Raw genomic sequence first — 26763 nt, 5'->3', positions numbered from 1 at the left:
CATCTGAGCTCGCATCAGGAGTTGCAAATGTTCTTAACAAATGTGCGTGACTCTCCTGTCAGCGAACTCCTGTGCGTCTTTGACTGGCTCCTGAAAGTACAATTCAGATATAACCAATTCACCCAGGGGGCCTCTGGCAGCATTGCGGGGAGGGGAAATACAGCACATGCCATTAAAATTACCACTGGAATCCCAGCTATCCCAAATGTGGTTTTTGTTAGTGAGAGTTTTTGTGTTGCTGGAGCTACGAGCTTGCCAGTGTTTAAGGGGAGACGGCTGCACATGAAAACTAGAGCCGAACGGTGCTTCTCTTAGCCATGCTTCTTCTAAGTGGGGCCTGGTTAGGATCCTTCTCGTATGCTTGCCTCTTATCCTGATCTGTGAGTCTTTGTGTTGCTTTTATTCCTGGATTTATCCTAAAGGTCACTCTGGGTTGGTGTTGGGTAGAGTCAAAGGAAAGGGGTGTATCACTGTGGTGGTCTTTCACTTGTCGGCCTTGTCACCATTTGAACCCCTTACAGAAAGGGCAGGGTTATCGTATTTAGAGTTGCTCTTCTTACTTTCTCACCAAAATATTTGATTTTGGCGTAAAGCTCAAGGTTTTGACCCTGTCATGCACAAAAATTTTAAGCAGACTTAAAAAAAATAAATAATGAAATCCTCAATCTTTCAAGTTAAGTGCGCTTTTTAAAAATATCCTCAATCTTTCAAGTTACAGAAGAATGGCCTGTCAGTGGCAGGAATCTCGTTCTGAGCAGGCCTGCTTGGGCCTGGGGAAATGTCAATCTGTGGAAACATCCGTCATGTTATCAGCTTCCCTCTGCAGCATTTTCCAGTGTCCATAAGAAAACACAGATAAGGGAGAAGCAGCTCACTGGCTGGTGTTCCTGCTGGATTTTGGAGTGCGATATACACGCATGATGGATTCGTCCAGCACTAGCAGGGCAAATCTTTCCGTGTCTCTCTATGATCTACTTGTTTCCATAGGAAATGCCTCCTGCACATGGACTGCTTGGTTTTTTTGCCTTCTGCTTTCATCCATGACTGAGTAAGGAAAGGCTCCTTCCTCTGCTATGGCTCTGGAAAGATTTTGTCAGCTGAGTGAGTCAAAGGGCTTTACTTGATTCAAGTTATTGAAGCAGAGATGGGTTTCTAGCCTAAGGAAGGGAGAAAGGGTTAGAGAAATCTGGTTTTGGAAGGAGGACCCAATGCCTTCCCCTGTCTACTTTCCTCTCTCTTCTTCTAAGAGGACTTAAAATACCAGTGTATTTGTAGTCTCAGTCTGTAACAGTCTGTAAGCAGGAGGTTAGATAAATTAGATAATTAGATAAGTTAGATATTCCAAATACCAATTTTAATTGTTCCTAGATGGCAAATTAGTAGCTGTGTGGGGAAAAAAAAAAGACATTTCCACATGATTAAAAATTGAGATGTTACTTAACCCCTTCTTTGCATGTTGTTTTTAAGGTTTGGTAGTCAGCCTGGTTTACTTGAACTGCTCAGGCATCAAATAGATATTAAAAATATCATTAACCTGTTTGATGCTGTGAGGTAGATTGCTGAGCACACGCATGCGCTCAGAAATCTACTGTGTGTATGTAATTGCAAATCCTACTTGCTTCCACGTTTCAACATTGTTGATACCAATGCTATTTTAACTTGGAAATGAGTTTTTGCAGCTGGTAGGTCTCTGTAGGAGAGGAATGCAGGTATGGATTCTGCCTGCCTCTTGGAAATAGATGAAACCTGTCTCTCAGTCAGCAATTCAATTTCCCATGCACCTCCCAGGCTGGTTTAATGGATTGTCAGCGGTTCTGCGCACCAAGGTCATAGGACAGTCTTTGTAAATGAAATTTAGATGTGCTTGGTACTAAGGTGCTTCATACCCGCTTGATGTGTTAAGTTCATTTGAAACAGAAAATTGTTTGAAAATACATGCTTCATTTGATGGGCAGAAATAGTTATTTGCCTGTCACCTGGCATCTAACACCAGCTCATCACTCGTGAGAAAGGAAAACAAGCATGCTTTATTCTCCAGCAGGTGCAGTGTAAGTGTAAAATTGTATTTTAGTTTCTTTCCACGTTTGAGGGTGGATCTCTAAAATGCTGCTGTATGGATGGCCCGCACCTCTCAAGGTGCAGTAGCAGATGGCTGCCCAACAGCAAGTTACTGGAAAAGTCTGCTTTCAATAACAAACTAATTGCAGCAAAAGCACATACGGGGTGCAAGTCTGGTGTCCTCCCTAAAACTGTGCTTGTGAAATCTATTATTTCAGAGAAAAGTGCTGAGGATTTCCAGGAAGAAAGTTGATAAGAGCAGAGCTCTTACGGGCGTAGGACAAGATGTTGCAACGTGATGCACTAAGTGCTCTGCCTGCTGGAGGATGTGTGTGACAAACACCTAGGTTGTGAGAGTCTGGTTATTACTGGTTATTAAAACTTAATTGAGAAGTTTCAAGTGCCTTTTTTTTTTTTTTTTTTTTTTTTTTTTTTTTTTTTCTTTTTTTTTTTTTTTTTTTTTTTTTTTTTTACCTTGCAAGATGTATTGAGGGTAGAGTGCCTTAACTGTCTTTCTCCAGCTTTAAAGAGGTTTATCACCATCTCCTTTGAGCACATAGGAGGGAATGTTGGAAATGTGAGCCACTCAGCTTTCACTACCACCTTTCTGCTTGCAAAATCAGTAATAAGGTGTTCTTAAAAATGATCGCAGAAGATTACAAGGGAGTAGAGGGGAACATGTGCTTTTGAAACATTGTTTGGGTGTTTGAGTTGTCTTTTGTCAGTTGCATCGCTTCTGTTACAGTTTATCTATTCTGTGTTTATATTCAGTGCAGTGATGAGAAAAACAAACCCATGGGGTTTTTTTCCAAAAAAACCAATCAGAAATGGTAAGTGTGACTCACAGGGTTTGTAGCTAGGGCTGCATACTTGCTTTTATCAATAACTAGTGTTTCATCTGGGGAAAGAACATCTTCTAAGGGACTGAAATACAGAAAATAGGAATTGAGGACTGTGCTAGAAAAATTGCATGGCATATGCTGTGCTGTCTCGGTTTTGCTCATGGCAGCAAGTTGCAGGAATTGTCATCTTTTCCTTTCTCTCTTACCCATGTGTGCTAGGTAAAGGTCTGAAGGAAGCAAGAGTTTGTCAGTTGAGTAGTAGTAACACTTGCAGGGAGGCACATCACACCAGAGGGTTTGATAGATAAGTTGAAGGTGGTGTGGTTGTCTTCCTACCAGGCTTCCCTCCTGCTGGGGACCGTGGATGAACTGCACTGCTGGGCTGTGCCTGAGCCTCTAAGTTTTTGATGTGAATGTTCTTGCAGAAAACACCATTAAGAAGATTTATAGCTTTGAACCCCTTTGCATGGGTCGAAGTCTCTCACTGGCAGTAACGCAGGAAGCCCGACATAGAGCAGGGAATTAAATTGATTCCCACGTTATTGCCTTGACCACAGGCCCATTCTTCTCGTGAACCACAAACGCACTTTTCGTGTCATGTAAGTAGCAAGTGCACCAAGCCCAGTGCTCCTGCTGCCACTGCCTTGGTGCTTCTGACCTCCTGGTTTTCACATGAAGAGTAAAAATAGCTGCTACACCTGTATTTCTTATTTAAGCTTCCCCAGGGGTGCCTGCCAGGGGAATTTTGGACTGTCCCGAGGGTGATGACTTTCACAGATGCTCTGCCAGTACGTTACAGGGCTGACACACTGAGTGTGGCTGCGTGTTTGCAGGAGGGAGCTGTGCCCCTGATCACAGGAGATGTTGCCATAGCTCCCCAACAGGAGCTGTGGTCACTGAGGCCATGAAAGATGGATCCGTTTGGACTGAGGAGCGCGGATGGTGTGAATGCACTGGGTTGCTGCAGGAGCACACATGGTGTGGATATATAATGTGGGATCGTTTGCTTCTCTAGTGTAGTGTAGTGGGAGCTAGTGGAAAGTAAAAGTGGTGTGTGTAGTGCTGGAGAGGGCATGGGTTTGGCATTACACCTTCCCAGAGACCTCACCATCTTGTTGCTGTGTCAAAAAGGGATGGCTGGAGACCTTTGGTAGGGGCACTGATCCCAGCAGAGTATGAGCATCAGCTTATTCAGTCATGCAGAAAGTGGTGGGGCCTGATAGTCAGGAGCCTGAGAATAAATGTCATTTAAAATAAGTCGTGTGACAGATGACACACGTATAAAGTTCTGAGGTTTTTTCGTTTTCGTTATTGTTCTTCACTGGAAAAAATGAGGATGGTCAGACCCAACTAAAGCCTTAAAAGAGGAAACAGTCATCTTTTGGGGAAAGTGATAAACTAGAAGTTCATACCAGTATATTCTTCAGCTGAAGCTTCCTATTCTGTGTAACTGGCTCCTGTGTGAAGCGAGGCTGTGCTCATGGATAAACCTGTGCTTAGCCATTTGCAAGACCTGTGCCCCAGGTGCCAGTTACAGGACTACTTACAGTTTAGTAATTTGTATGTGCTTCATCTGAGTTGGCGGGAGATTAATGGGTGCAGAAGCTGCCGTTTGTTTGACTGCTCTGTCCTGGGTGGGTTTGGGTTTGTTTTTTCTTTTCTGAAACTCCAGGTGCAGATTAGTCCTCTTTTTCCTATTGGAGAAGACTGTATGTAATTATTAGATGAATAAATTTGGAGTAGGTCTTTAAGCACAGATCTAGTAGTTATGGCTTCTTTGTTCCAAGTGCTTATCTCACAAACATGGGAAGTGAATCTTTTGATGAATTACTGTATAGGGCTTTTTTTACTTAATGCATATACATTTATTTTTTTCTTTAACTGTTTGCTTCCCATAACTAGTATTCTACTATGCAGCTTTCACAAAGAAATTGAAAAACAAACCTTCAGGGTCACTTATTTAGAAATGAGTTTTTAATTTTATTCCTGCACTTGTAGGAAAATAATTATTTTTTTTTAAATATACTTCAGTACTTAGTATTTTTCTTGCATTATAGTCATCGTGCTTGCAGTCTTACTTCAGTTACTTGTGAAACTTGTTTTGCGCAGTGAACCATACATTATGCAGAACTTTAACTGGAAATACTCAAACTCTTCTTACTGAGAAAATCATTGACTCGATACGTATTATTTGAATGATGCGTTTCAGGCATTCACTAAGAAATGAGATTATTGACTGTATGGGAGTTAATAACATAATAAGTTAATGTGCATTTAATTCTCCATTTTTGACCTTGTTACCCATGTGAATATTTCCTTAGGAATAAATTGGAGTACCTTAAGGATCTAAAGCTATTGGGCTTAAATGTTACTGATGCTGGTTAAGGAACCAGCACTAAAAAGGATGCAAAGAAGCCTTTTTTCAATTATGTTGCTTTTTTTCTGTAAAAAATAATGTATTGCAGGTTTTTTCACACTTCTGGGAGCATAGTGGTAGATTCCAATGTATTTTAATTCTTCCAATGAATAAACAGTTGTGCATTCTAGAAATCCTCAGCAATAATGACAAAAACCTCCTGAACTAGAGCACTTCTTCAAGCCAGCTGCTTCCTGATAATCAGCATGTCATTCCAGCAGTCTGTGTAAATCCTGCTCTCTAATTAGAATTACAAGGCTTGTCAAGAGCTCACATGGCCCTTCCTCTTAGTCTCCTTAAATCCTGGGCCAGGTCCCAGCCTGAATTTGCATCTCTCGGCAAAAATTCCATTGATTTAGAGTGTGTGTTGGATGCTGAGATTGAAATCAGAATCACTTTGCTTAAAGGTGGGGTAATTTCAGTGGAGTGGAGAAAATATTTTAATTGCTTCAGCTAATCGTGTGAAGAGGGCAACTCATCCGGTTTAGAAGTAGCTGGAATTTGCTTTTCTTAAATGTAGTAAATAATAACAAAGAAATGGAAAGTAGGTGTCCTTACCCCTTGATACAAACCATAGCTGAAAAGATGGACTTCTATGGCAGGAAGTCTTGCCATGAGGACCTGGCAGCTTTTTGCTGCTATTGGAGTAAGTAGGATGTGTATATAAAAAGAAAGAGGTGCTGACTGGAAAATATACCATCTGGGAAGTGTCCGGTTCTTCCTATAGAAAGCAGATCCTGTCTGTCCTTGTTTGCATTGTGAAATGGTGTCCCTGGGGGAAACAGTACTCTAGGGGTGGGACACACTAAGGTTTAGGAAACACTGATTCCTGCCGATTTGCCAGCCTCCCGTGGGGGTTTGATCTGCCTGCTAGTCCCCTTCTAGCCTTGTCTTGATGAGATGTCTCTGCCATTGAACTCCCGTTCAGAACTTGTTACCTTGCTGTTTGCCTCCTCACTGAGCAAGTAATTTACAAGCTATTCCTCTCTGAGAAACCCTGCTGGTTTGGTGTCCAGGATGCTGGCTTTTGGATGAGGTTTTGGGTTCCTGTTATTAACTCTACCGAAGAATTCTGGCTTAGTCCAAATGACAGTAACTGTTTTGAATGTATCAGCTCATGTGTGACTCTAAAGAGCAACTTGAAGGTAGGAACAAACAGGTAGAAATCAATTTTAAAGCCCTAATCTGTCCTTTTTTTTCCTTTCTGCCCCATTTTGAAGGATGCACGCCAGAAGTTCCGCTCTGTGCTGGTCGAAGCAACAGTAAAACTGGATGAACTGGTAAAGAAGATTGGAAAAGCTGTAGAAGACTCTAAACCTTACTGGGAAGCTCGGAGGGTGGCCAGACAGGTAAGAGCTTTCTGCCTTATAAGCTTGTGCTGGTAGTTGGAGAGCACATACTGATTGCGTTGCTTTCCTGCTATTAATAACATCTTAAGCGTATGCACTTGGCTGACACTGGTCAATGTCTTGAGTTGCATGTCAGCCATATAAATTGATGGCAGAAATGTGTTTCTTCCCAGGCACAGCTGCACATGTTCTTCAGTCCAGGAACAGCTACAGCAGACACAAACTATCAATAGCACAAGACTAGTTCTGTTCTCCTCTCATTATCCTGAAAAGAATGGCCTTTCAGAGCCCTGCTCTTTCCTATCAGTAGCTATAATTATTTGAAAATACACTGCAGACTTTGTGTATCTGCTTTTTCTTCTTAAAGCAAAATGCTCAGCAGCTAAATAGCTGCAACTGGAAGCTACTGGGAAAAAGACTGGAGTGGGATAGACTTGAGGAAACCTGCAGGGTTTGGTGCTGAGGCAGGAATGTGCTAAACGTAGCTCTGAAGTGTGCTGGTCTGGGGAGAATCTGAGCTCTTCTTTCTGTACTGTCATCAGGACCTTACCTCCCTTGCCCCAACTGCTCACTGATTATTGACAGGCCTGTGTGAATCTGTGCTCGTGATCTACTGGCTGCAGGGAAAGCAAGAAAGCTTGTGAGATGTCGGGCAGCTTCTGACTTTAGGGGAAAAAGCAGCTGAGAATTGTGTGTGTGGTGGCTTAGGCAGTGCTTCTCCTTGGTGTCTGTAATGGGGTTTGCTGGTGTCTGAGGCTTTTTGGTTTTTCCCCAAGGGGGAGGCTGTTCCTGGGTGCTACATCTGTTTTCTCTTGAGGCAGGGAGAGGCAGAAGTAGAGGAAGAGTTCCCTAGAGCTGCTACTTCTGTGCTCGGCTGGAAGGATGTCTGTGGTGGTGTCTGTGGCTGGGGAGCCAGGATGTGATTGTGTTCAAGGGGAGAGTGAGAGATGGGGTAGCATATGTGAAATACATGAAAATTAAAGAAGGATTTTGTTTGTAAAAATAGGTAGGAGATGAGAAAAGTAGTGTAGGTGTGTGCCAGAAGGCAGGAAGTAAACTCACCTTAACGAAGGGGCAAGAAGAGAATACATAAACGCAGCTTCATCACTTTGAAAGCCCCTGAAGCAGGAATTGGGTTGATGAGATGTGACACACAAGATAACATGTGACCACGTTGATCCTTTAAATTGCACAGCATTGTTTTGGAGCCGTTGTCTCAGGCAGTGGGGATAATGCATGGGGGTTATTAGGTTTAATCCTTCAGCCTAGAAGCAGCATGGCAAATAGGTAAACTCTGCTTCAAAGCACAGTAAGCGCAGTGTGTACTACTCATCTGTAACTGCTCTGGAAGCAATCCCTGCTCGTGGGGCCTATGGTGTGTGCTAGAGATAAAGCAGTAGTGAGCTAGAGAAAGAGAGGAAGATAGCAACAAAATAAGATCAAGGAATTGCTTGTATTGTGTTAATTAGTATTGCAATTAAAAAAAAATAAAAAGATCTCACAAACCCCTCCTTGAGTATGAACTTATACTTCTATTTCTATAAGTAGCTACATAAGGCACAAAATGCTTAGATCTTAAAGTTATACTTGGAAAAGTCAATGGTAGAAATGCATATTCTGCAGTAAAAAAAAATAATCAGATGTCTTTGAAGTTTGTAACATCAGGCACTCAGAGCAGTGAACTTTGTCCTCTGTCCTGAAGCTGGCAGCAGATTATGTCCTTAAAATGGATTTTTTTTTTACCCCTGCATTTTTCCTGCCCCTGAAATCCATTCAGTCATACTGGTTCAAAGGTGCTTTGCAAGAGCACTAAAAAATCCCTAACCACTAAGGTTTGAGGAATCACTATTCCAGTATTGGGCTTGTTAGAGAGAACTGTATTTTTCTCCCAATCCATTTTGCTGTTAGCTGGGTTTAAATGCTGTTTACTCCAATTCTGCTAATTTACTATACAGTCAATTTTCTTTTAATTCCTTTTTTCTTTTTTCTTTTTTTTTTTTTTTTTTTTTTTTTTTTTTTTTTTTTTTTTAGCAGAGATTTCCCTTCTGACTGCTCACTTTTTTCCATTTTGTGTTATGTGGCTGGTCATGGAACAGAGCTCCCTCTTTGTATGTGCTCAGCAGACAAAACTGGGAGATGGCTTCTGGTTCCCCTTTGGCTCTTTGTCTAATAAAATCTTGAAATAGGAAACGTGACTGCCAAGAGGAATATTAGCATTGAAGGATGGCAAATTTATCTGGAAACCAGGAGACTGGAAAAACTGGCAAAGCATCTGCCTAAAGAATTTTTCTAGTCTTAATTTAGTCTAGAAAAGTTCTGTTCAACTGGGAGCAAATTTGCTATATTAAAGTGGGGGCAAAGGGTGGGTGGTGGGGAAATATGAAACTGGAGGAATGTACCAGAATATTAATGTGTTTAGGTGCAAGCCTGCATCTTTCTTTTATACTTTGATTTATAAAATTGCAGTGAATCATGGGAATAGGTTGATATTTTTCCATTCAATTTATAAAAACACCTAGCCTAGGAAGACTGTCTTCCACCTTCTGTCTTCAGTTATTTTAGAGCCATTAGGCTGGCTCTGAGAACATAGGTACAAGGTTCTCGGTGGTTGAAACAGCTTTAACCAAACAATAAGGGAAAAATGCATGACTCTGCTTGTAAGAGAAAGGGAAGTGTAAATTCTTGCTTGTTGTTTTCAGTAAAGGGAAGTAAAGATACGACCTATAAATTAAAGTCCTCTGGGAACAGAGAACTGCATAATTAATGACATCTAGTTTGGCAGAAACGCAGGAGTTGTCCAGAGTTACTTGCGTTTAAGATGTCAGTTGTGGGGTGAGCTGGCTGCTGCGAGCTGCATTTAGTCACACTGGGGAACTTGTTTTCACTTGGGCACAACAATTATGATTTTCTTCTTCATCTATTAAGGTAAAACCAATTTAAAATGGTATGGGGGCACTGGCGTGGGGTCAGCAAAAACATTTCCCCGGGTCGAGTACTTCCCTGGAGAAACTTTAGGACCTTCAGCCCTTTTGTCTCCTCACCCTTATCCCCATCTTGTGCAATCCTGTGTTGGCAGAAGATGGTGAATTCAAAACAAATTAATTCTCCCATGCAAGAGTCCTGTAGCATCTTGTTTGTGTAACGTATGCCAAGAGAGTTTCAACTTGGCTTATCTCAGGGTGAAATTTTGCTGTAAAAGAGCAATGGTCCCTCAGCATTAGGATTTGAGTGCTTTGCCTTCTGAAGGGGTGGCACAGGGAATCAGGATGCTATCTGTTGGCACCAAAGCACTAATATCTAGCTTTTGCTGAGGCTGAAGTGAGAGCTGGCTAATATTCTTACCCCTGCAGGTTTCATGCAACTTCTGCCAAGTCAACTTTGCTGTGGTTCCTCCTTTGGTATACCAGTGGGCTTTTCGTGTTGATTGCAGGGGCATCTTGGTGTTTCGAAATTCCTCCTTTGGTATACCAGTGGGCTTTTCTTGTTGATTGCAGGGGCATCTGAGTGTTTCGAAGCATTTTGATCCAAATTGGATGTTTAATCAAATGTTAATGTGTTTCTGCTGCAAGAACTTTTTTGCATTTAGCATATTCTCTTTTTGTGGTGTTCTTTACCTTAAGCCATAGTGCGCACGTTCAGTGGAAGAACCTTGACATATAGCTGTGATACTAAACTCCTATAATCCAGAAGGTGATCCAGGTTCTAAGTGTTGGGAAGATCAGTCTTCCCATGTTTGCATTGTATGATTAGAATATTAATGTGTTTAGGTGCAAGCCTGCATCTTTCTTTTATACTTTGATTTATAAAATTGCAGTGAATCATGGGAATAGGTTGATATTTTTCCATTCAATTTATAAAAACACCTAGCCTAGGAAGACTGTCTTCCACCTTCTGTCTTCAGTTATTTTAGAGCCATTAGGCTGGCTCTGAGAACATAGGTACAAGGTTCTCGGTGGTTGAAACAGCTTTAACCAAACAATAAGGGAAAAATGCATGACTCTGCTTGTAAGAGAAAGGGAAGTGTAAATTCTTGCTTGTTGTTTTCAGTAAAGGGAAGTAAAGATACGACCTATAAATTAAAGTCCTCTGGGAACAGAGAACTGCATAATTAATGACATCTAGTTTGGCAGAAACGCAGGAGTTGTCCAGAGTTACTTGCGTTTAAGATGTCAGTTGTGGGGTGAGCTGGCTGCTGCGAGCTGCATTTAGTCACACTGGGGAACTTGTTTTCACTTGGGCACAACAATTATGATTTTCTTCTTCATCTATTAAGGTAAAACCAATTTAAAATGGTATGGGGGCACTGGCGTGGGGTCAGCAAAAACATTTCCCCGGGTCGAGTACTTCCCTGGAGAAACTTTAGGACCTTCAGCCCTTTTGTCTCCTCACCCTTATCCCCATCTTGTGCAATCCTGTGTTGGCAGAAGATGGTGAATTCAAAACAAATTAATTCTCCCATGCAAGAGTCCTGTAGCATCTTGTTTGTGTAACGTATGCCAAGAGAGTTTCAACTTGGCTTATCTCAGGGTGAAATTTTGCTGTAAAAGAGCAATGGTCCCTCAGCATTAGGATTTGAGTGCTTTGCCTTCTGAAGGGGTGGCACAGGGAATCAGGATGCTATCTGTTGGCACCAAAGCACTAATATCTAGCTTTTGCTGAGGCTGAAGTGAGAGCTGGCTAATATTCTTACCCCTGCAGGTTTCATGCAACTTCTGCCAAGTCAACTTTGCTGTGGTTCCTCCTTTGGTATACCAGTGGGCTTTTCGTGTTGATTGCAGGGGCATCTTGGTGTTTCGAAGCATTTAGCATATTCTCTTTTTGTGGTGTTCTTTACCTTAAGCCATAGTGCGCACGTTCAGTGGAAGAACCTTGACATATAGCTGTGATACTAAACTCCTATAATCCAGAAGGTGATCCAGGTTCTAAGTGTTGGGAAGATCAGTCTTCCCATGTTTGCATTGTATGATTATTTTTTTTTTTCTCTAATAATCTACTGCCTTGGTTAACTAGTCAGAGAATTAGAATTTTGTTGCCTGAAGGTAATGGGGAAGAAGGGTGAAGTTGCCAGGAAACATGAATAATGTAAACAACAGTGTAGGCCTTGAGCCTCTGAGGTTAGGAACGTGTGTGTTAAGCCACTGCTGACTCAGCGTTTTGCAGGACTGGGGCTGGAAAGCACCTACACCATAGCATCTGAGCAGGGGATAGAGCTTGAGAAGTGTGTTACCTCCCCACTGACAGTGTGCTCTGGGACAGGATGCTGTGCAAGAGCAAGTAGGGGTTATTGCATAAACCACTAGGCTGGTAGGAGCTGATTTTGTGCCGCAGCATGGTGTGGGTAAATTACTTCATCTCTCTCTGTTCCCATGTAAAATGGAGCTGTCAGGCTGCTGGGAAGCCGAGTTCATTAAGGGAAGTAAAAGCGCTTTGGGGTCATTGGGGGAGAGGTGCCATTAAAACACCGTTGTCTGTACATCATCACTTGTGAACCCAGGGACAAACCGAACAGGAGGACTTGCCTTTCTGCTTTGCTTCTGCTGGAAAAAAAAATCTGGTAAAAATGTGTTCTCACCCACCCCCACAAATGAAACAGTCCATGCGTTTGTAGTGACCCTGATGTGAATAAAAGCCCTGGGAGTGTTGCTCCTGATTAAGCTTTAGCTCCTATTACTGAATGGGTTTTTGCAGAGTGAGAAGTTGTGTTTTAATCCCCAGTTCTGGCTCGGATTGGGAGTGTGTGTGGATGCTTTGCTCAGCCAAGCTCTTTGTAGAGCAACACGGTTTTTCTTTGTGATATTCCCCTCAGCCCCCCCGCCTCATTTAGCTTTTACAAAAGAGTGTCAGAAAACTTGCTTGAGGTGAAAACACATGAGAGATGTATGCTAGGTCATATCTATACGTATCTCTCGTTAGGGGCCCATTTGCAGCAAGCGTTAAGAGAGCAGTATGTCAAAGGGTTTGCATGTTCTGCTTCCTCTTGGGTCACCCTTCCTGGTTCAGTTTTACAACTAATTCATCTTGTCATGTTGTTGGCATCCTTGCTTAAGCAGCAGCTTTTTATCTCAGAAGACTTGAAAAAGCACACTGAAATGGGTATGTACAGCGGTTCTTCCCTGCGGAAGTCTTGGCGTAGCTGAGAGGAAATGTAGCTGATGGACCAGCAGAGTGTGTTCAGCAGGGACAGCTAATGTGTCCTGTTCACTTCAGTAGTGGAGCTCCTTCCTCTCACCTCACTAATAATCTTTCTCTTATGTAATATTTTATACTGGATTGCCACATCTGTTTGAAGAAACCATCTAACAGGTTAAAGAATTATTAGGGATGAGCTTTCAGATATTCAGACCCTGGATCTCCATTCTGCCTGTCTTCACAAAACTTAGGAGAACCCAGTTGCCACTGGAAAATAATTTTCTCTCTCAAATGAAAATTTTGGTCGCGTTTGACCAGTGGGGTGAGGAGTTAATAGTGGACACCTGTAAACCAAGGTGGGTATGTAGGATTCACCTTGAGAAGCTTTATGTACTGCAAGGTTTAGACTCTGGGCTAAGATAACCATTTGGGCCCTTGATCACAGACTGTAGTCAGTGGTGAGAGGTAGGTGCATGTGAAAAGCCTTCTGAGATACATGCCTCTTCCTTAAATGCAGAGGGAGTTCAGACATCTTGTCTTGGGTTGTTTCACCATTCGAAAGTTGTTGGGTGAATCCTACATCAAGCGGTTCAATGAATCTCATATCCCAAGTGAATGAGGATGAAAGGTAGCTGCTGTAATCCTGCAGAACAGGAACTGAGGAGGAACTGAGCCACTTGATGGTGAACGTGGGAGGGGTGTAAGCAGATAAGAGCACACTTGCCTAGCTGGAAGACTCTTCCTCAGCAGATGAGACTGATACCACTCTTTGCAGAAGTCAGGATTGTAGTGCCTATAAATGAATGAAACTTTCCAGAGTGGCCATTGCATCTCAGTTTCTAGATGTTCAGCTTCAGATGTCTGAAAGTAGCTTGGCAAGTGTGGAAAGTTATAGGTGGTAACTTTCTTAGCTCAAGAGACGAAACTTTCTTAAATTCACACAACTTGGAGGTTCAAAACTGCCTATCACCCTTAAAATTAATTAGGAACTGGAAAGTGTTGTCTTGCCAGTATTGCTTCCTGTAGGATCCAGGTTTTCTATCCAAATTTGCTTAGTGAGTGAGAGCTAATTAGATCACAACGCTGCCTGGTTCTGCTGTGGACAGGAGGGCAGCATTGAGTGTGGGTGACACCTCCTGGGTTCAGATCCAACAGTGGTGGTATCCAAGTCTTCCTCTCTGGTTCCTAGGCACTATCCATCGGTATACTGGAGGTAGCCATGTCATAAGGAATCTCCTTTTTGATCCTACTTTCATGAGCAGAAGTTCTGATGCTCCTGTTTAAGACGCCAAGGAGTTAAGAACGGTTTGTATTATCTGGTAAGCTTATCTTGGCAAAAAAAGGTGGAGGGAGAGGGAACTTGAGAAGCAAAAATTAAATGTCAGCAGAACTGTGACAGACTTGCATTGCTGCTTGGCAACTTGCCACAGAGCTAGTAAAAAGCAAAATTATTGGCGTGGTTACAGTGGAACAACCAACTGACCTTTCCTGGCTGAAGGAGTGTTTCTGGTTAACTGTTTAAAAACCAAAAAGCCATCTGATGGACTCACATTTTTTCAAAGCAGGGATAAAGAAAGTTGAAAATTGACTTGGAAGGATTTGTAGAAGGTTTGTCAAACTGCTTAAGGAAAAAACACAAACACCCAGAGCCCTTGACTGCTTTCTGTGGCTGTAGTTCAGTGCTGCGTTATCATTGATAAGTAATGATTGTGTGGCACTGCTGCTAATGGACTGTTAATTCTGGTCTCTCACACAGGGAGAAAGCAGTAGAAAGTGATGTCTGCAGCCGTGCCCCTTTTATCAAATGAGTACAACTCCTGTCAACATGGGGTCAGTAACTGCCGTAGGCTTCTAAGAGGATTTCCACCCTTGTTTGTGGTTCTGGAGCCAGCAGAAGGGATTTTGTATGGATGTTGCTCCTCCGGCTGTTTGCAATAGTCAGTCTAGGCTGGCAATATAGGTTATGATACTTGTTATCTGCCTATGCTGATAGTTTGTCCTTTTAATTGAAGATGCTGTCTTGCAGCTGCCCTGGTGGCTCCTGGGCAGCCTCACAGAAGTGTGAGGATAGAGGAGGTAGCAATTTCTGGTTTTGGAAGGTGGGGTGAATGATGTGAGAGGCAGCTTGCTCCCCGGGTGTTTAATCAGCCCTACAGAAATGGCTGTGGTTTGTTGTTGGATTACTTAGGCTGGTGGGGTGGAGAAGCCGCTCAGAGGCAAGGGAGCAGCTCCCTTCCTGAACTGGGATTTACCTGTTGGTGGTCGAAACTTGTCTGTGGGGTGGGGGCTGATGTGATGGCCTTGGTTAGTCCTGGGGCAGGCCAGGCACGGGAGAGAGGGAGGGAGGCAGGCAGGACGAGCCTTGCCTGGGAAGAGATGGCTGGGGTGCACCAAAGGGAAAGGAGACATGGAAGTTGCCTGTGGGTAACCAGGGAGCCCCGTGCTGTAAATAGATGGTAAGGAGATGAAATGTAGGCAAGCTGTGCCAGAAGAAAGGATGAGGCATGGAGGCTGTGGGTTGTACCTGTGTCCTTTTCCCCTTTCTGCTCCCTGTGGACCTGCTCTAGAGCTGAACCCCTTTTTCCCACCAACTCTTTCATTTTTTGTTACGAAATACATCATTAAATTTTGGGGAAACCATGTCGATGTGACATCAGTCCTCTTGTGAAATGTGGAGTTCCCGTTGCTGTGATCCCAAGGGGCATTCTCAGTATATATTCATCTCCCTTTTGACATGGTACGGGGCTGACTGTGGAGGCAGGCACCGTCTGAAGAGGAAATAAGCCAACCAAGGATATCTGACATCAGTAATTTTATTATTGAGGGTGAGGAGTCACTTCCTGGACTTCCACCAGGGAATCCACTGAGTTTTGTAACTTTAATTCTAAAGCAGGATGCACTTTGGGTTAAGTAAAGAAAATGTTTCGCCGCACTCAAAATTTGGAGTGCCTCTAGTGTCATGTTTACACAGTTGTGATGGAAATCCTGGGAGCAGTGTGTAGGAGTCCCTACCCTGCGTTCAGGTACGCATGGCTCACTGTATCATTGCTGCCACGTGGAGCTTGTGCTTTGTGTGTTCATTTTGCTCCACTTGAATGGAGTATTGAAAACTGTATTTCAAGTCTTGCATTATGGTTCTGTTGCATTTTTCCTTCGGGTCAAAGTTGTGATGATGCCCAGGAAGCAGGAGGTTCAGGGAGACTTACCTGGGTCAACCAGCTGGGTTTTGGCTAGCTGGTGTATTAGCGCTGTTATCTGAAGCCTTAAAGTTTAAGTAAATAACTTAGATTTGTGTTCTGGCTCTGTCATCTGGTTGAGCAGTATGATATTCGAGTGTCTGAAACTAGCTGTCCTTAAGCTTCTGAGAAGATAACAGATGTTGCCTGGCCGGATTTGGAAAGTTAAGCCAAAGATCAGATCTGTGGAGGAAAGTTCCTGAATGCATTTGTCTTCCCATCCACCCCGCTAATGCAGGATAGTAGGTCAGTGTGACTGGCAGGTTTCTACCCTCTTAATCCTGAGCAGCTGAAAATGTGCCCTGTGTTTGGGGACACTATTGGCTGCTACTTCGTGGATGAACTGAAAAAAATCCTTACCTGATTCATATTTAGTGCTCTGTTACTTATATTTCCTGCAGATGAGGTGGCATCTGTAGCAAAACCATCTGCAAATACTATGGTTTTGGGACCTTTGGATAGTAGGAACTAATTTTTAGCTACTTGGTTGTTGAAATACCTGGATTGATAATTCTGTGCATATATGTGTGCCCTCTAAAAGTTAAACCTCCTGTGTCTATCTGTAGTTTCTGAGCCTCAGTGAACAGGTCTAGTTATTTTGGGCTGGTGTTTATACATTTTACATTTTCATTTTATGTGAGCACTATTCTGTTGATGGATGATTAGTTTGTATAAGCTATTGATGCAAAAACTGTAATTGGTCTTCTCATCATTAATAGAAGGTGTGCCTTGGAGGGCTCTATTATTTAGATTTGTTAGCTGTCCACTGTAAATTAGAGGTTCTTCCCTCTTCTGCTTTTCTTTCCAGAAGCAGAATAAAATACTGGTTTTATCTAAGCATTTTGAAGAATTTATCTAGAAGAGATTAAAAAGATTACTCTCTTTTTTGTGTATTTCTTTCTCCCACCCCACAAAGCATCCATCAGTTCTTAGCTATTCTGGATGGCAGCAATACAAAGCCACCTCCTCTCCAGTAATTGTCGACAATGCAATGACATAATTATTTTCCCTACCCTTCAAGAATGTATTTTTATTTTTTTTTCTGTTGTGAAATACTCAAGTGTTGGGCAAGTAGGTCTGAAACATTGAAATACTGGGGAATGCTGGTGTAGAAATGTCCTCCATTCTTTGGAGTAGCAAAGAGTGGGCTAGGGCAGGAAAGTTTGGGGGGTTTTGTTAGATGTCAGCTGATTTAGGCAAAAAGAAGTGATACAGGTGATCTGGCTGCTGTGCTTAGCCACAGGTGCAATGGTAGGTGCTGGAACTGGCAGGAAGGTGTAAGCAGTTCTAAAAGGGTGCTGGGATGTGAAAATAGAGATTAATTCCTGTTTCCTTTGCTGTTGTCTGAAGATTTGCACCCTCTTCAATTTGGAAAATCCCAGTATATGTGTATTGTGGGTTCCTTTCCACAGCTGTAGCACTTTCCATAGCTATTGCCAAAAGGCAAATATACAGCATTTGAAAAACAGAAAATGTAAAGGAAAGCTTGCCTTGCTTTGTTCTCTCTTACCATTTCCCAATCTTTTCTGGCCACTAGTAAAGGCTATTTCAAGAGATTGTAAGCCACAGATAGGATCATCTGTCAAAAATAGTAGCTGGCATTTGTGCCTGGGTGATTTGAGGTCAGGGTGATATCCTGTGTACCTGTTTTTTGTGTGGTAATTGCTCAGGGATGGCTGCTGAAGGCAGTCTTGCAACTTTGGGGATGTTGTTCAGTCACCCCAATCTTTATGGTGTGCAGTGGTCTAAATAGGTGGGAGTTTATTATGAAATTATAAACGCTCATGCAAGAGGCTGCTGCCAAAACAAATCTGATACGGATGTTGGTTACTGCTTTCTGGGTGTGTTTCATTAGGACTTCTAGTAAAACAGTATGAATTTATGAGCTCTTGTCTGTTCTTGCTGGAAAACATTATGTGAAGTCTAATTCCTCTCTAGCGTGTGTGGGAACAGCTCTATATTGACTCAGTTTCCATAAGAAAAATCTCTCCCAATTGCAGCAAACTTGCAGTTAAACTGCTAGAATATAAATTTCACTGCCAAGATGTAGAAGAAATGTCCATCTCTTTTTGCTGTGTCTGCTTCCGATGTTCGGTTTGTTTTTTTTCCACTTGGTAAAGAGTACTAATGGTTTTTTCTTGAAGAAGAATTTTATTGCTGTGAAGTAGAATTTAAATTTTGTCTGTTCCTGCTGCTACCTAGACTTTTGCATTCAAGGAATGGACTTAGCCCTTCATTTGTTCAGGACAGCACCCCCAGCTTTTTCCTTTAAGCAAGGCCAGCCTTGGTCCTCTTACACATGCTATGGAGTTGTATAATTCCACTAGGAAAAACTTTGACGAGTCAAAAGATTAAGTATCTTCAAAAGGTCCCTTAGGAACATGACTGTCTCAAAAGTAGCACGTCCCTGCTACTGAGGATGGGCAGTTGCTGGTGGGTGTGAGGTTTCTGGGGACTGGGAGAACATGTTCAGAACAGCCCATCTCCCAGGTGAAACTCCTACCCACACGCCTTGTCTTTGCCCATGTTGGTATGTGTGCATGCACAAGATGTGCTTTCAGAACAAGGCTGCCAATCCCTTCCCAACCTTCTGGAAACTTCTACGGACAAGCATTTGCTGCTTTAGTGGGAATTGGGTGAGACAACGATCTGGCGTTTCTCTTGAACGTATCTGTTGCATCTGTATGTGCTGAATGTTTATTATCTTGGATAATTAGCAAAATCCATTAAGGCAGTCTGTGTAAATCTTGCAGCGTGTGTTTGTGGGGGTTTGTTCCTTGCTTCTATATTTGATTTCAGTGAAGGAGGCCGCTGCCAGGTGCAGATGAGCATGCAGAGCCTGTGTAAAGCTAGAAACCAGCTGTAAACCCTGGACTCGCTGAGTCACTGCCTAAGCCCTAAGAATGCAAGTTATCTTGATATTTTTTCCTCTCTTAATAAGATATTTTACCTTGGAGAGAAAAAGCTGGGCATATTCTACGATCCCATCTTCTAGAGTGCAGCAGCTTTATAATTTTGGCCACAAACAAGTGCACAACTAAAAAGCAGATGGCAGTGAGTGCCCAAGAAGGCAGTGTCTGGATAGTATTAGGATGAACAATTTTTCATATTCTGGTGCCATAGACTCGTTAATTAGTGTAAGTAACTCCAAGCAGACCAGCATCTTGCAACAACCTCATGAAAAATGAGTAAGGGCCGAAAGGCTTGGTGTAGTTATGTCCCATACAATCTTTGTGCCCAAATGAGCATCGCCTCCCTACTCCTGTAAGGCAAAGAGCTAGATCAATTAAAAATGAGGAGTCCAGTAGATTTTTAAATGACTGAGTGCACAGTGGTGATGATTGGTTCAGCGATTGTGTTCTTACCCTTGTTTCACAAGATCATAGTGTACAGCCTAGATGAGAGCCACAAGAGAACAGAGAAGTGCTGGCAGCTGATTTTTCGGTCTGGTCCAGGTTTGGTTTTAACAGCATTTAAAGAAATTATATGTTTAGATATTTTCTTTCTCATTTCCTTCCATAGCTCCTAAAGAAGGAAGGTGGGGTTCTGTCTTTGAGGAGACCAACTGTCTGTATGCTGGTAACAGAAGTAGCTAATGAAGCGAGCTGCTGGTTGTACCCTGAACTTTTTGTCTCTTGGAATATGGCTTGTGATCTGGTCTTAAGGGAGTTACACATATTGCCTAACTTTAGCACAGGGCTAAATGTCTCTCAGAACACGCTTTGTCGGTCTACTCTGATTTCTTGGCCCTTTTTATAGACTACAGGTTTACCAGAGCCAGGAGTCAGGTCAGTTCTGTAACAAGCTATTGGAAGAGAAGGGGTGGATGCATGGATGGGAGCAAAAAGCCCAACACAAGAACAAGACACCTAACCAAAAGCAGAGACTAAGGGACATCTGGTCATTGTATTCCACGGGTATTTCATTAGTTATGCAGTAGGGAGGAAATGGTTTGTGCTCCAAAAAGCTCTAACAAGGCTTATTTTCACCTTGCCCTCTCATTTGCGTTCTTCATCCAAATAAAAATCTTCAAATCTGCTTTTGAAAAAGCAAATTATAACCTGTGTACAATTTTACAGCTTTTCAATAAACAGCTTAAAGATTATGAGGGTGTTTCAGACTCTTGAGAGACTGTTTTCTGTCAATAATGCAAACAATCATCACAGATTAATATATAGCTCACAAAAAGCCTCGTAGATCTGCCAAAATGAGGTCATTCCCAAGGCTTTGGATTTTAGAAGTAGTTTATAAGCATCTGTATGTGGCCTGTAGCAAGAAGACGGTTATGTTTTTTTACCATCTCTCAGTTCTGGTTTGGCTTGGAGTTTGTAGTCTGTAGGGAGAGAGAAAAGGAAGGTCATTTTGGGAAAAAAAAAAGGCAAGCAAAACCTCCACCCCTTCAACTGCATCACTATTCTGATTATTCAAGAAAATAAATGTGTGGGTCTGAGAATCTAGGAGAACATTCAGCATCGCTGCAAATTTTTTTGCAGCTATGTTCTTTGTTTTTTGAGAAACTGTAAGAAAAAATGGTGGTATTTGATGGAAATGCTGGTTGTACAGGATCTCTGGAGGTCATCTGATCCAACCTTCTGCTGAAAGCAGAACTGTCACCGTTGCTAGATTGCATCAACCATGGCTTTGCCAAATCTTGAAAACCTCCAGAGGTGGAGATTTAGAACCTCTTTGGGGAACCTGTCTGTGGGCTGCACTGCCCTCCTGGTAAGGATTTTTTTTTAATGTGCAATTTCAACTTGCAAGCTGCTATCTGTGCCTGTTGCTCCATGTTATATCATCCAGTACTGCTGAGAAGCATTCGTTTGCCTGTCATCTCTGCAGCTCCCCTTCAAGTTTCAACTGGCAGCTAATTAGGTTATTCTTTAGTGTCCTCCTTGCTAGACTAAAGAAGCCCACATCCCTCAGCACTCCTTCCTAGTGGGAGTCATTGTAGGCCTCTGCTGACGTCCCTCTTGAACTGGGGGGCCTGGATGTAGTATTCAGTATGCAGCCTCACCAGCACGGAGTTGGGAGGAGTGATCACTCCCCATGATGGCCAGTCATGGCCCTCTTAATGTAGCCCAGGACACGGCTTGCCTTACTCACAGCAAGAGAACACCTTTTGAGCTTTTTCAGCCCCACACCCCTCATAATGTGCAGGCCCTTTTTGGCAGGGCTGATCTTCCCATCTGTGCTGATGATGGGATTATTCCACCCCAGCTGCAGGACTCCACTCTTCTTGTTGAGCCTCATGAGGTTTCTCTTGGCCTGAGTCGAGTTTCACAAGGTCCCTCTGGGTTAAGGTTCTGCTGTTTGCCTTTTCAACCACCTCCTCTAACTTGGTATCATCCGCAGATTTGCTGGGGGTGCAGCCGTGCTGGTACTGAGGTGGTTGTGAGGATGTTGAGCATTATGGGCCCTCATCTTGTCATCTGGGCTGCTCTTCCTGTTACTGGTGGCCAGCTGCATTGAGACAGGTTGAGGAAAACTGGATCCAAAATAGTAACACTTAGCAGCTAGTTACTGTGAATGCACTTAATTGCCCTCAACTTGTAGGCTACTGAATTATTGAACCCACTGCAGTGATGGGGAAGGCAGGTATGCCCTGGTCAAGGAGGGGTGATCCTGCTGGCCTCATCCCAGAAGTTTGTGCAGGATGCTGCAGTGCGGTCACCGGAGCCATCCCTGAAGACAGACAGCACGACGATGACTCTGGTGGGCGACTGATGGAGGAAAGTTTCCTGTTTTAAAACATGTTCCCTGTTGTACTTTGCACAGCAAATTAACCGTGGGATGTTGTTAAATGAATGAGAGGAGGCCAGAATGGAAACATCTGAAATTTGCTTCCTTCTGAAGAGTGTGACTGGAACACAGTTAATCATTATCTGTTTGGTAGTAAGCAAGTACGTGTTTGCTGGTGGCAATTAAACTATTGTTTTAAAGATTAATGAGTGGGAGAGACATTGGTTTCACGTTAACAAACAAGCGCATTTTAGAGCAAAGGCCTTGGGCCAGCATGTCATGTGCCGATGCCTTGTTCCGAGCAGCAGCTGTGTGCTCCCTTCACACTCCAGCTTACAGTGATTTTTACAAACAGGGATTGTTTGTGGCATCTATTGGCAATAGGGGAGAGATGCTGAAAGGAAGTGAGCATGAAGACCTTGGCAGCACAGGACGTGAGAGGTTCACCTGGCTAAATGCAAAGCCAGCTTTGTAAATATTCTGAAATAGTTGGTCTTTGCTGACTGTAATTTCTAACGGGAGATTTGCTGGTTGTGTTAGGGATGCCCTTTTCATGAATTTATCAGCACTTGTGGTCTGGTGAGGGAGGCTGGCCAAGGGGAGGAGTTCCGTAGCAGGCTTAGCCCCACAAAATGTACCCTCTGCATCTATTTCTGGTAACCTGGCTTGGTCATTAACTGCCTGCACATGTGTTCACAGGTCAGAGGCTGGGCAGTGTCTACCAGGGTGTATTAGATGTCAGGTAACCTCAGAGGAATGCTATAGCTGTGTTGCACCGTGTTTCGGTGTCAGTGATACTGTGCATATAACTCAGTAGGCAAAAACAGAAATTGGAGATTAGATGAAATGAGGAAGAGGAGTATATGTTTTGGTTGATGTTAATGCAGAAGACTCAAGCTATGTGTGGTGGGGTGGGAAAAAAATCCTCTGTTAGGTCAGTTAGGCAAGGGCTCTTACTACAAAGGGGTATTGGGGCAATAAAAGCTGTGTGGACTAAGCAGAAAATTGTATTTCATAATTAAAGAGTACAGCTTCTTCTGCTTTGAAAGTGGACAAGCGAATGCGTCTGTGCCGGCCTGACAATCTGTCTGTATGCTGCTGCCAACTCCAGAAGAGTTACTGCATTTTAAAAAGTGCCTGGCTTTGTTTTCTTCTCGTAGCTTGCCATGGCCAAGCTTCTTTGTTTTCATCGCTATCTTCAGCTAGAAACACAATCCAGCTGTTGTCCGTGGTTCCCTTCTGTGCAAGGCCCTGTGTAGGGTAAGCAGAGGATTGCCCACGAGGGCACAGCTTTTATCCCCCCAAAACGAGCTCCTTTCTGGAATACATTAACAGCTTGCAATTATGAAGCCTCTCTAATTTTACATCATTGCTTATTTTAGAAGGTGGCATATTTTTATATCGCAGGGCTCCATTTGCTTCTGTGGTTGCTGCTCTTGCACGTCACCCCTGGGTCTTTGGGAGCTGGCTGGGAGGTTCAGGGCTCCTTAGCTGAGATCTCTGTGGCTGCTTAATTGTATTTTTCAAGGGGTCCCATTTTATGTTTTACATGGATATGGGAAGGGTCTGCAGCAGTGAAGACATCCAGTTGAGTTTCCTGGCAGAAAGCAATGATGATGATGAGCTCCTGGTCACTGTGGCCGTGGGAGCTGGAACACAGGTCCCCAGTTCCCAAGGCATCAAGGCTTTCTCATTTTCAATAAGCAGTTTCACTGGCCTAGCTCCTTCTGACTTTTGTTAAAGAGATGATCACTTTGATACCGGGTAGACTCCATCAAGCACCAGTGATATGGACAACAGGCAGAAAGTTGGCATCCCACTTGCCTCCAACCTCCCTTGGAGATTTTTGTCCTCATCCCTAGTATGTTTTCCCTCGTGCTACCCCAGGGCTAAACCTTTCTCAACTCAACACCAGTTTGTGCTTGACAGCAAAATAACCTAGTTTTCAGCCCTTCATTTGAATTTTGAATTCTGGTCTTTTGAGAGAAACAGCCACTGCCTAAAATGAAGAGGTTCGTACGTGGTGTCAGGAGGTTGGAGGGAGATGTGAACATAGAGGTGTTGTTCTCTGTGGCTTTAAAAGCACATGAAGAACATGGCCACTCTCTCTTCCATCAAACTGAGTGACCTGCAGGATTGAGAGCAGAGAGCGTGAGAGCGGTCTGTCAGTGACGGTGCAGAACAACTCGTACGTGCTGGAGGGAGTTTTAAAAGAAGGTTAATTATGGAGTAACTGTACTAACTAAAAAGCGTTTGAGTATCCTTTTTCACATTGGCAAAAACACAAACCTGTTGATGTTTCTCTAATGACATTCTTTACCCTAGCATTTGGCTTTTTTCTTTCCCAGGCTTTCCGTAAGTTGCTTAAAATAAAAGACTGTAGACTGACTTCAGATAAGTGTTGAAGCTAAATTGCTATTTGGACTAACTCTTTTACTTAAACCAAAAAAGCATTTTGCGTTCCAAACAGTGTTTCCAAACTGCCAGTGCAGAATAGCATTCAACAAATACAGCTGGGTGACAGTATTTAAGCACAGTTTTGTCTCAGTTTTCCCTTTGCCCACACGCTTACGGGGCATGAAGCTGAACGTGGCCAGAGTCATGGGCCTGCCTGTTGACAGCTCTAGCTCTCCATGTCCTACAGGTCCAGGTGCAAGCAGAAATCTAGCTGAATTGTAAATTTAGCTTCTGGTTTTCTTATCATAAAGAATGTTTTCCTGCTGTGCAGCCAATTGTGCTTTAGAGGCATGATCAGAAGAGCTACTAGTGCTGCAAACTGCCACTAAATGCTGTTTTCTGTGGGGATTTAGTAACTCAGCTCCTAATGCTCTGCAGACTTCTTGCTGGCTTAGATGTGTTGATCCCTGACCCGGGTATCTCTGCCAACAGAAACTTTCAAGTGCTGATGCAGTTAGGGTGAGAAAACTGTACTTCTCCCGTGCTCGCGTTGCCCCTGGGATCTGGTTTTACTGGAGTTTCGAAAGCGGTTACTTGCTGGTGCAGTTCTGCCTGTGCTAGGAACGGGTCGCCAATCTGTTCTCCTGGGTTTGTTATGTCTTGTGTGGGCAGGCCCGCTCCTGCAGTGGGGCAGCCGTGGAGCTGAAGCCTCCACTGGGGCTAGGCTTTGGCAGCCTTATTGCCTGGAAGTTATTGGGACCTACCTCCCTCTTGTAGGATCTTCCATGAAAATCAGTCCTGCTCCTCCTCCCAATATCCTCAGTACTGGTGTGCAGGCTCTTACTGGAGTCTTGCATTTTTATATCACTTTTTAAAATCCTATCTCAAACGATTTTCATGGAAAATTGTTGACTTTTATTTGCATTTGGTCCCTTTCCTAGCATAGGTCAAATTCCCTGGAAGAAAAAAAAAAAAGTTGTGAATTTTTGGAGAATTCAGCAGAGGATGTTTTGGGGAGTAAGATCGAGGCATCCTGCTACATCCTTTGTTGGAAACTTAGGTTGAGCCTTGCTTAAACATCCTCAGATGGCTTTCCTGTGCTTGGTGGGTACCAAGGTTTAGGTTAGTTAGTGCCTTAATTAAAATACTCTTTAGTCAGGCTTATTCTGGATTTATAGGAGGTGTCCCTGCCCATGGCAGGGGGGTTGGAACTCGATGATCTTTGAGGTCTCTTCCAACCCTAACCATTCTATGATTCTATGATTTGAAACAGGCAGCTGGTGTTTTGGGGTGATGAGATGTAATGCTGTGGGGTTTTTTTTTCTTAGACTTTCTAAGAGACCATATTGACAATGAATTTGCAGCAGGATGCTTTTCATCCAGGTTTTTTTTTTCTTAGACTTTCTAAGATACCATATTGACAATGGATTTGCAGCAGGATGCTTTTCATCCCCTAGTGTCACCCCAAAGCTCTGTGCTGCTTTGGGATGTGCAGTCCTACATGGAAATTAACACTAATTCTCTGGCTCTTCGTGAAGGCTTTAAGCAGAGTGGTGTGGTGGAAGCCGCCCGAAAGCAGCAAAGGGCATGGTTAGATAAATTTCTCTGCTGTGGAAAACACCAGCAGCCACTTCAGAAGGAAGTGCATCAGGGACCTTGGTCGGAAGGAAATTGCTGCGCTGATTGCCATGGCTTTGATTTCCCTTCCCAGCTAGTAGCTGAAGGACCTCTGACACACAACTGCTATTTTTCCACGGTCACTTTGGGGTGAAGTACCTCTCCGTGTGATAGGGGGAAGGAAGTAAGAAGAGCTTGCTGCTAATTCAAGACATTGTGAGGGAAACTTAGTGTGCTTTATTTCCTTTTGAGACTTGTGTTTAAAGGAGGAGTCCATCTCCCCCGCCATAGGGCAGGGAGGGAAGGGGTTTTTCCATTACCTTTACAAATAACTGATGTCTCAAGTGTGAAGGTATTTGATGCAGCTGGAGTTGAGGAGGTGTAGCCAGCTGCTTGCTGGAGAAATAAACTATTGTTCTACTTATTTTCCATTTCATATCAGGGATTTTTAGCCACTTCCAAAATGACCAACGTTTCTTCACGCTACCACCCTTTCCTTTATTCATAAAACTTCATCTTCCTCAGTTTAGTATTCTGTACAGAATCCTTTCCCCTGTTTCAGCCTCAGACTCCTTCTTTGTGTATCATGACATGTAAAGTTTTTATTCATTATTTTGTTCTGTCAGCATTGTCTGGTTTATACCTACATTTCCCGTAGGTATAAACTCAGTAATTCCAGTTTATTTTTAGAAAATCATTGAAGTGTAAACAAAAACTGCTTTCACAGTGCTGGATGTTCAATTAATTGAATGTGAAGCTTACATTTGAAGGGGGGTGGTTCGGTGCAAAACAGCTCAAAAATACTACTTTAAATAGAAATTTATGAAATACATAGTGTAGAAAAGTTCAGGTAAAGATTTTACTTTTGGGCTAAACAAGGGATTTGTATGTCAACCTCAAAAGGGCTCTGGAGCAGTAAAGTGCTGATGCAGTTAAGAGACAGCAAATGAACACAGAAGCTAAATACAGAAATTAAAAAT

The 26763-nt window shown here is 43.0% G+C and overlaps 1 protein-coding gene across 2 annotated transcripts in view; it reads left to right on the top strand.

Annotated features, from left to right (window-relative positions):
- The window catches only part of SH3BP5 (SH3-domain binding protein 5 (BTK-associated)), a 53018-nt gene that overhangs the window by 6403 nt on the left and 19852 nt on the right, over positions 1–26763 (top strand). For both annotated transcript variants that reach the window (XM_014937759.1, XM_014937758.1), the window contains exon 3: positions 6537–6665. In XM_014937759.1, the coding sequence (XP_014793245.1) occupies positions 6537–6665 (129 nt within the window). The remainder of the gene's footprint in view (positions 1–6536; positions 6666–26763) is intronic.

Source organism: Calidris pugnax, unplaced genomic scaffold, assembly GCF_001431845.1.
Source record: "Calidris pugnax isolate Ruff unplaced genomic scaffold, ASM143184v1 scaffold11, whole genome shotgun sequence".
Lineage (NCBI taxonomy): Eukaryota > Metazoa > Chordata > Aves > Charadriiformes > Scolopacidae > Calidris > Calidris pugnax.
Note: the sequence above shows the minus strand (reverse complement) of the source record. Positions and strands in the feature narration are given on the sequence as shown.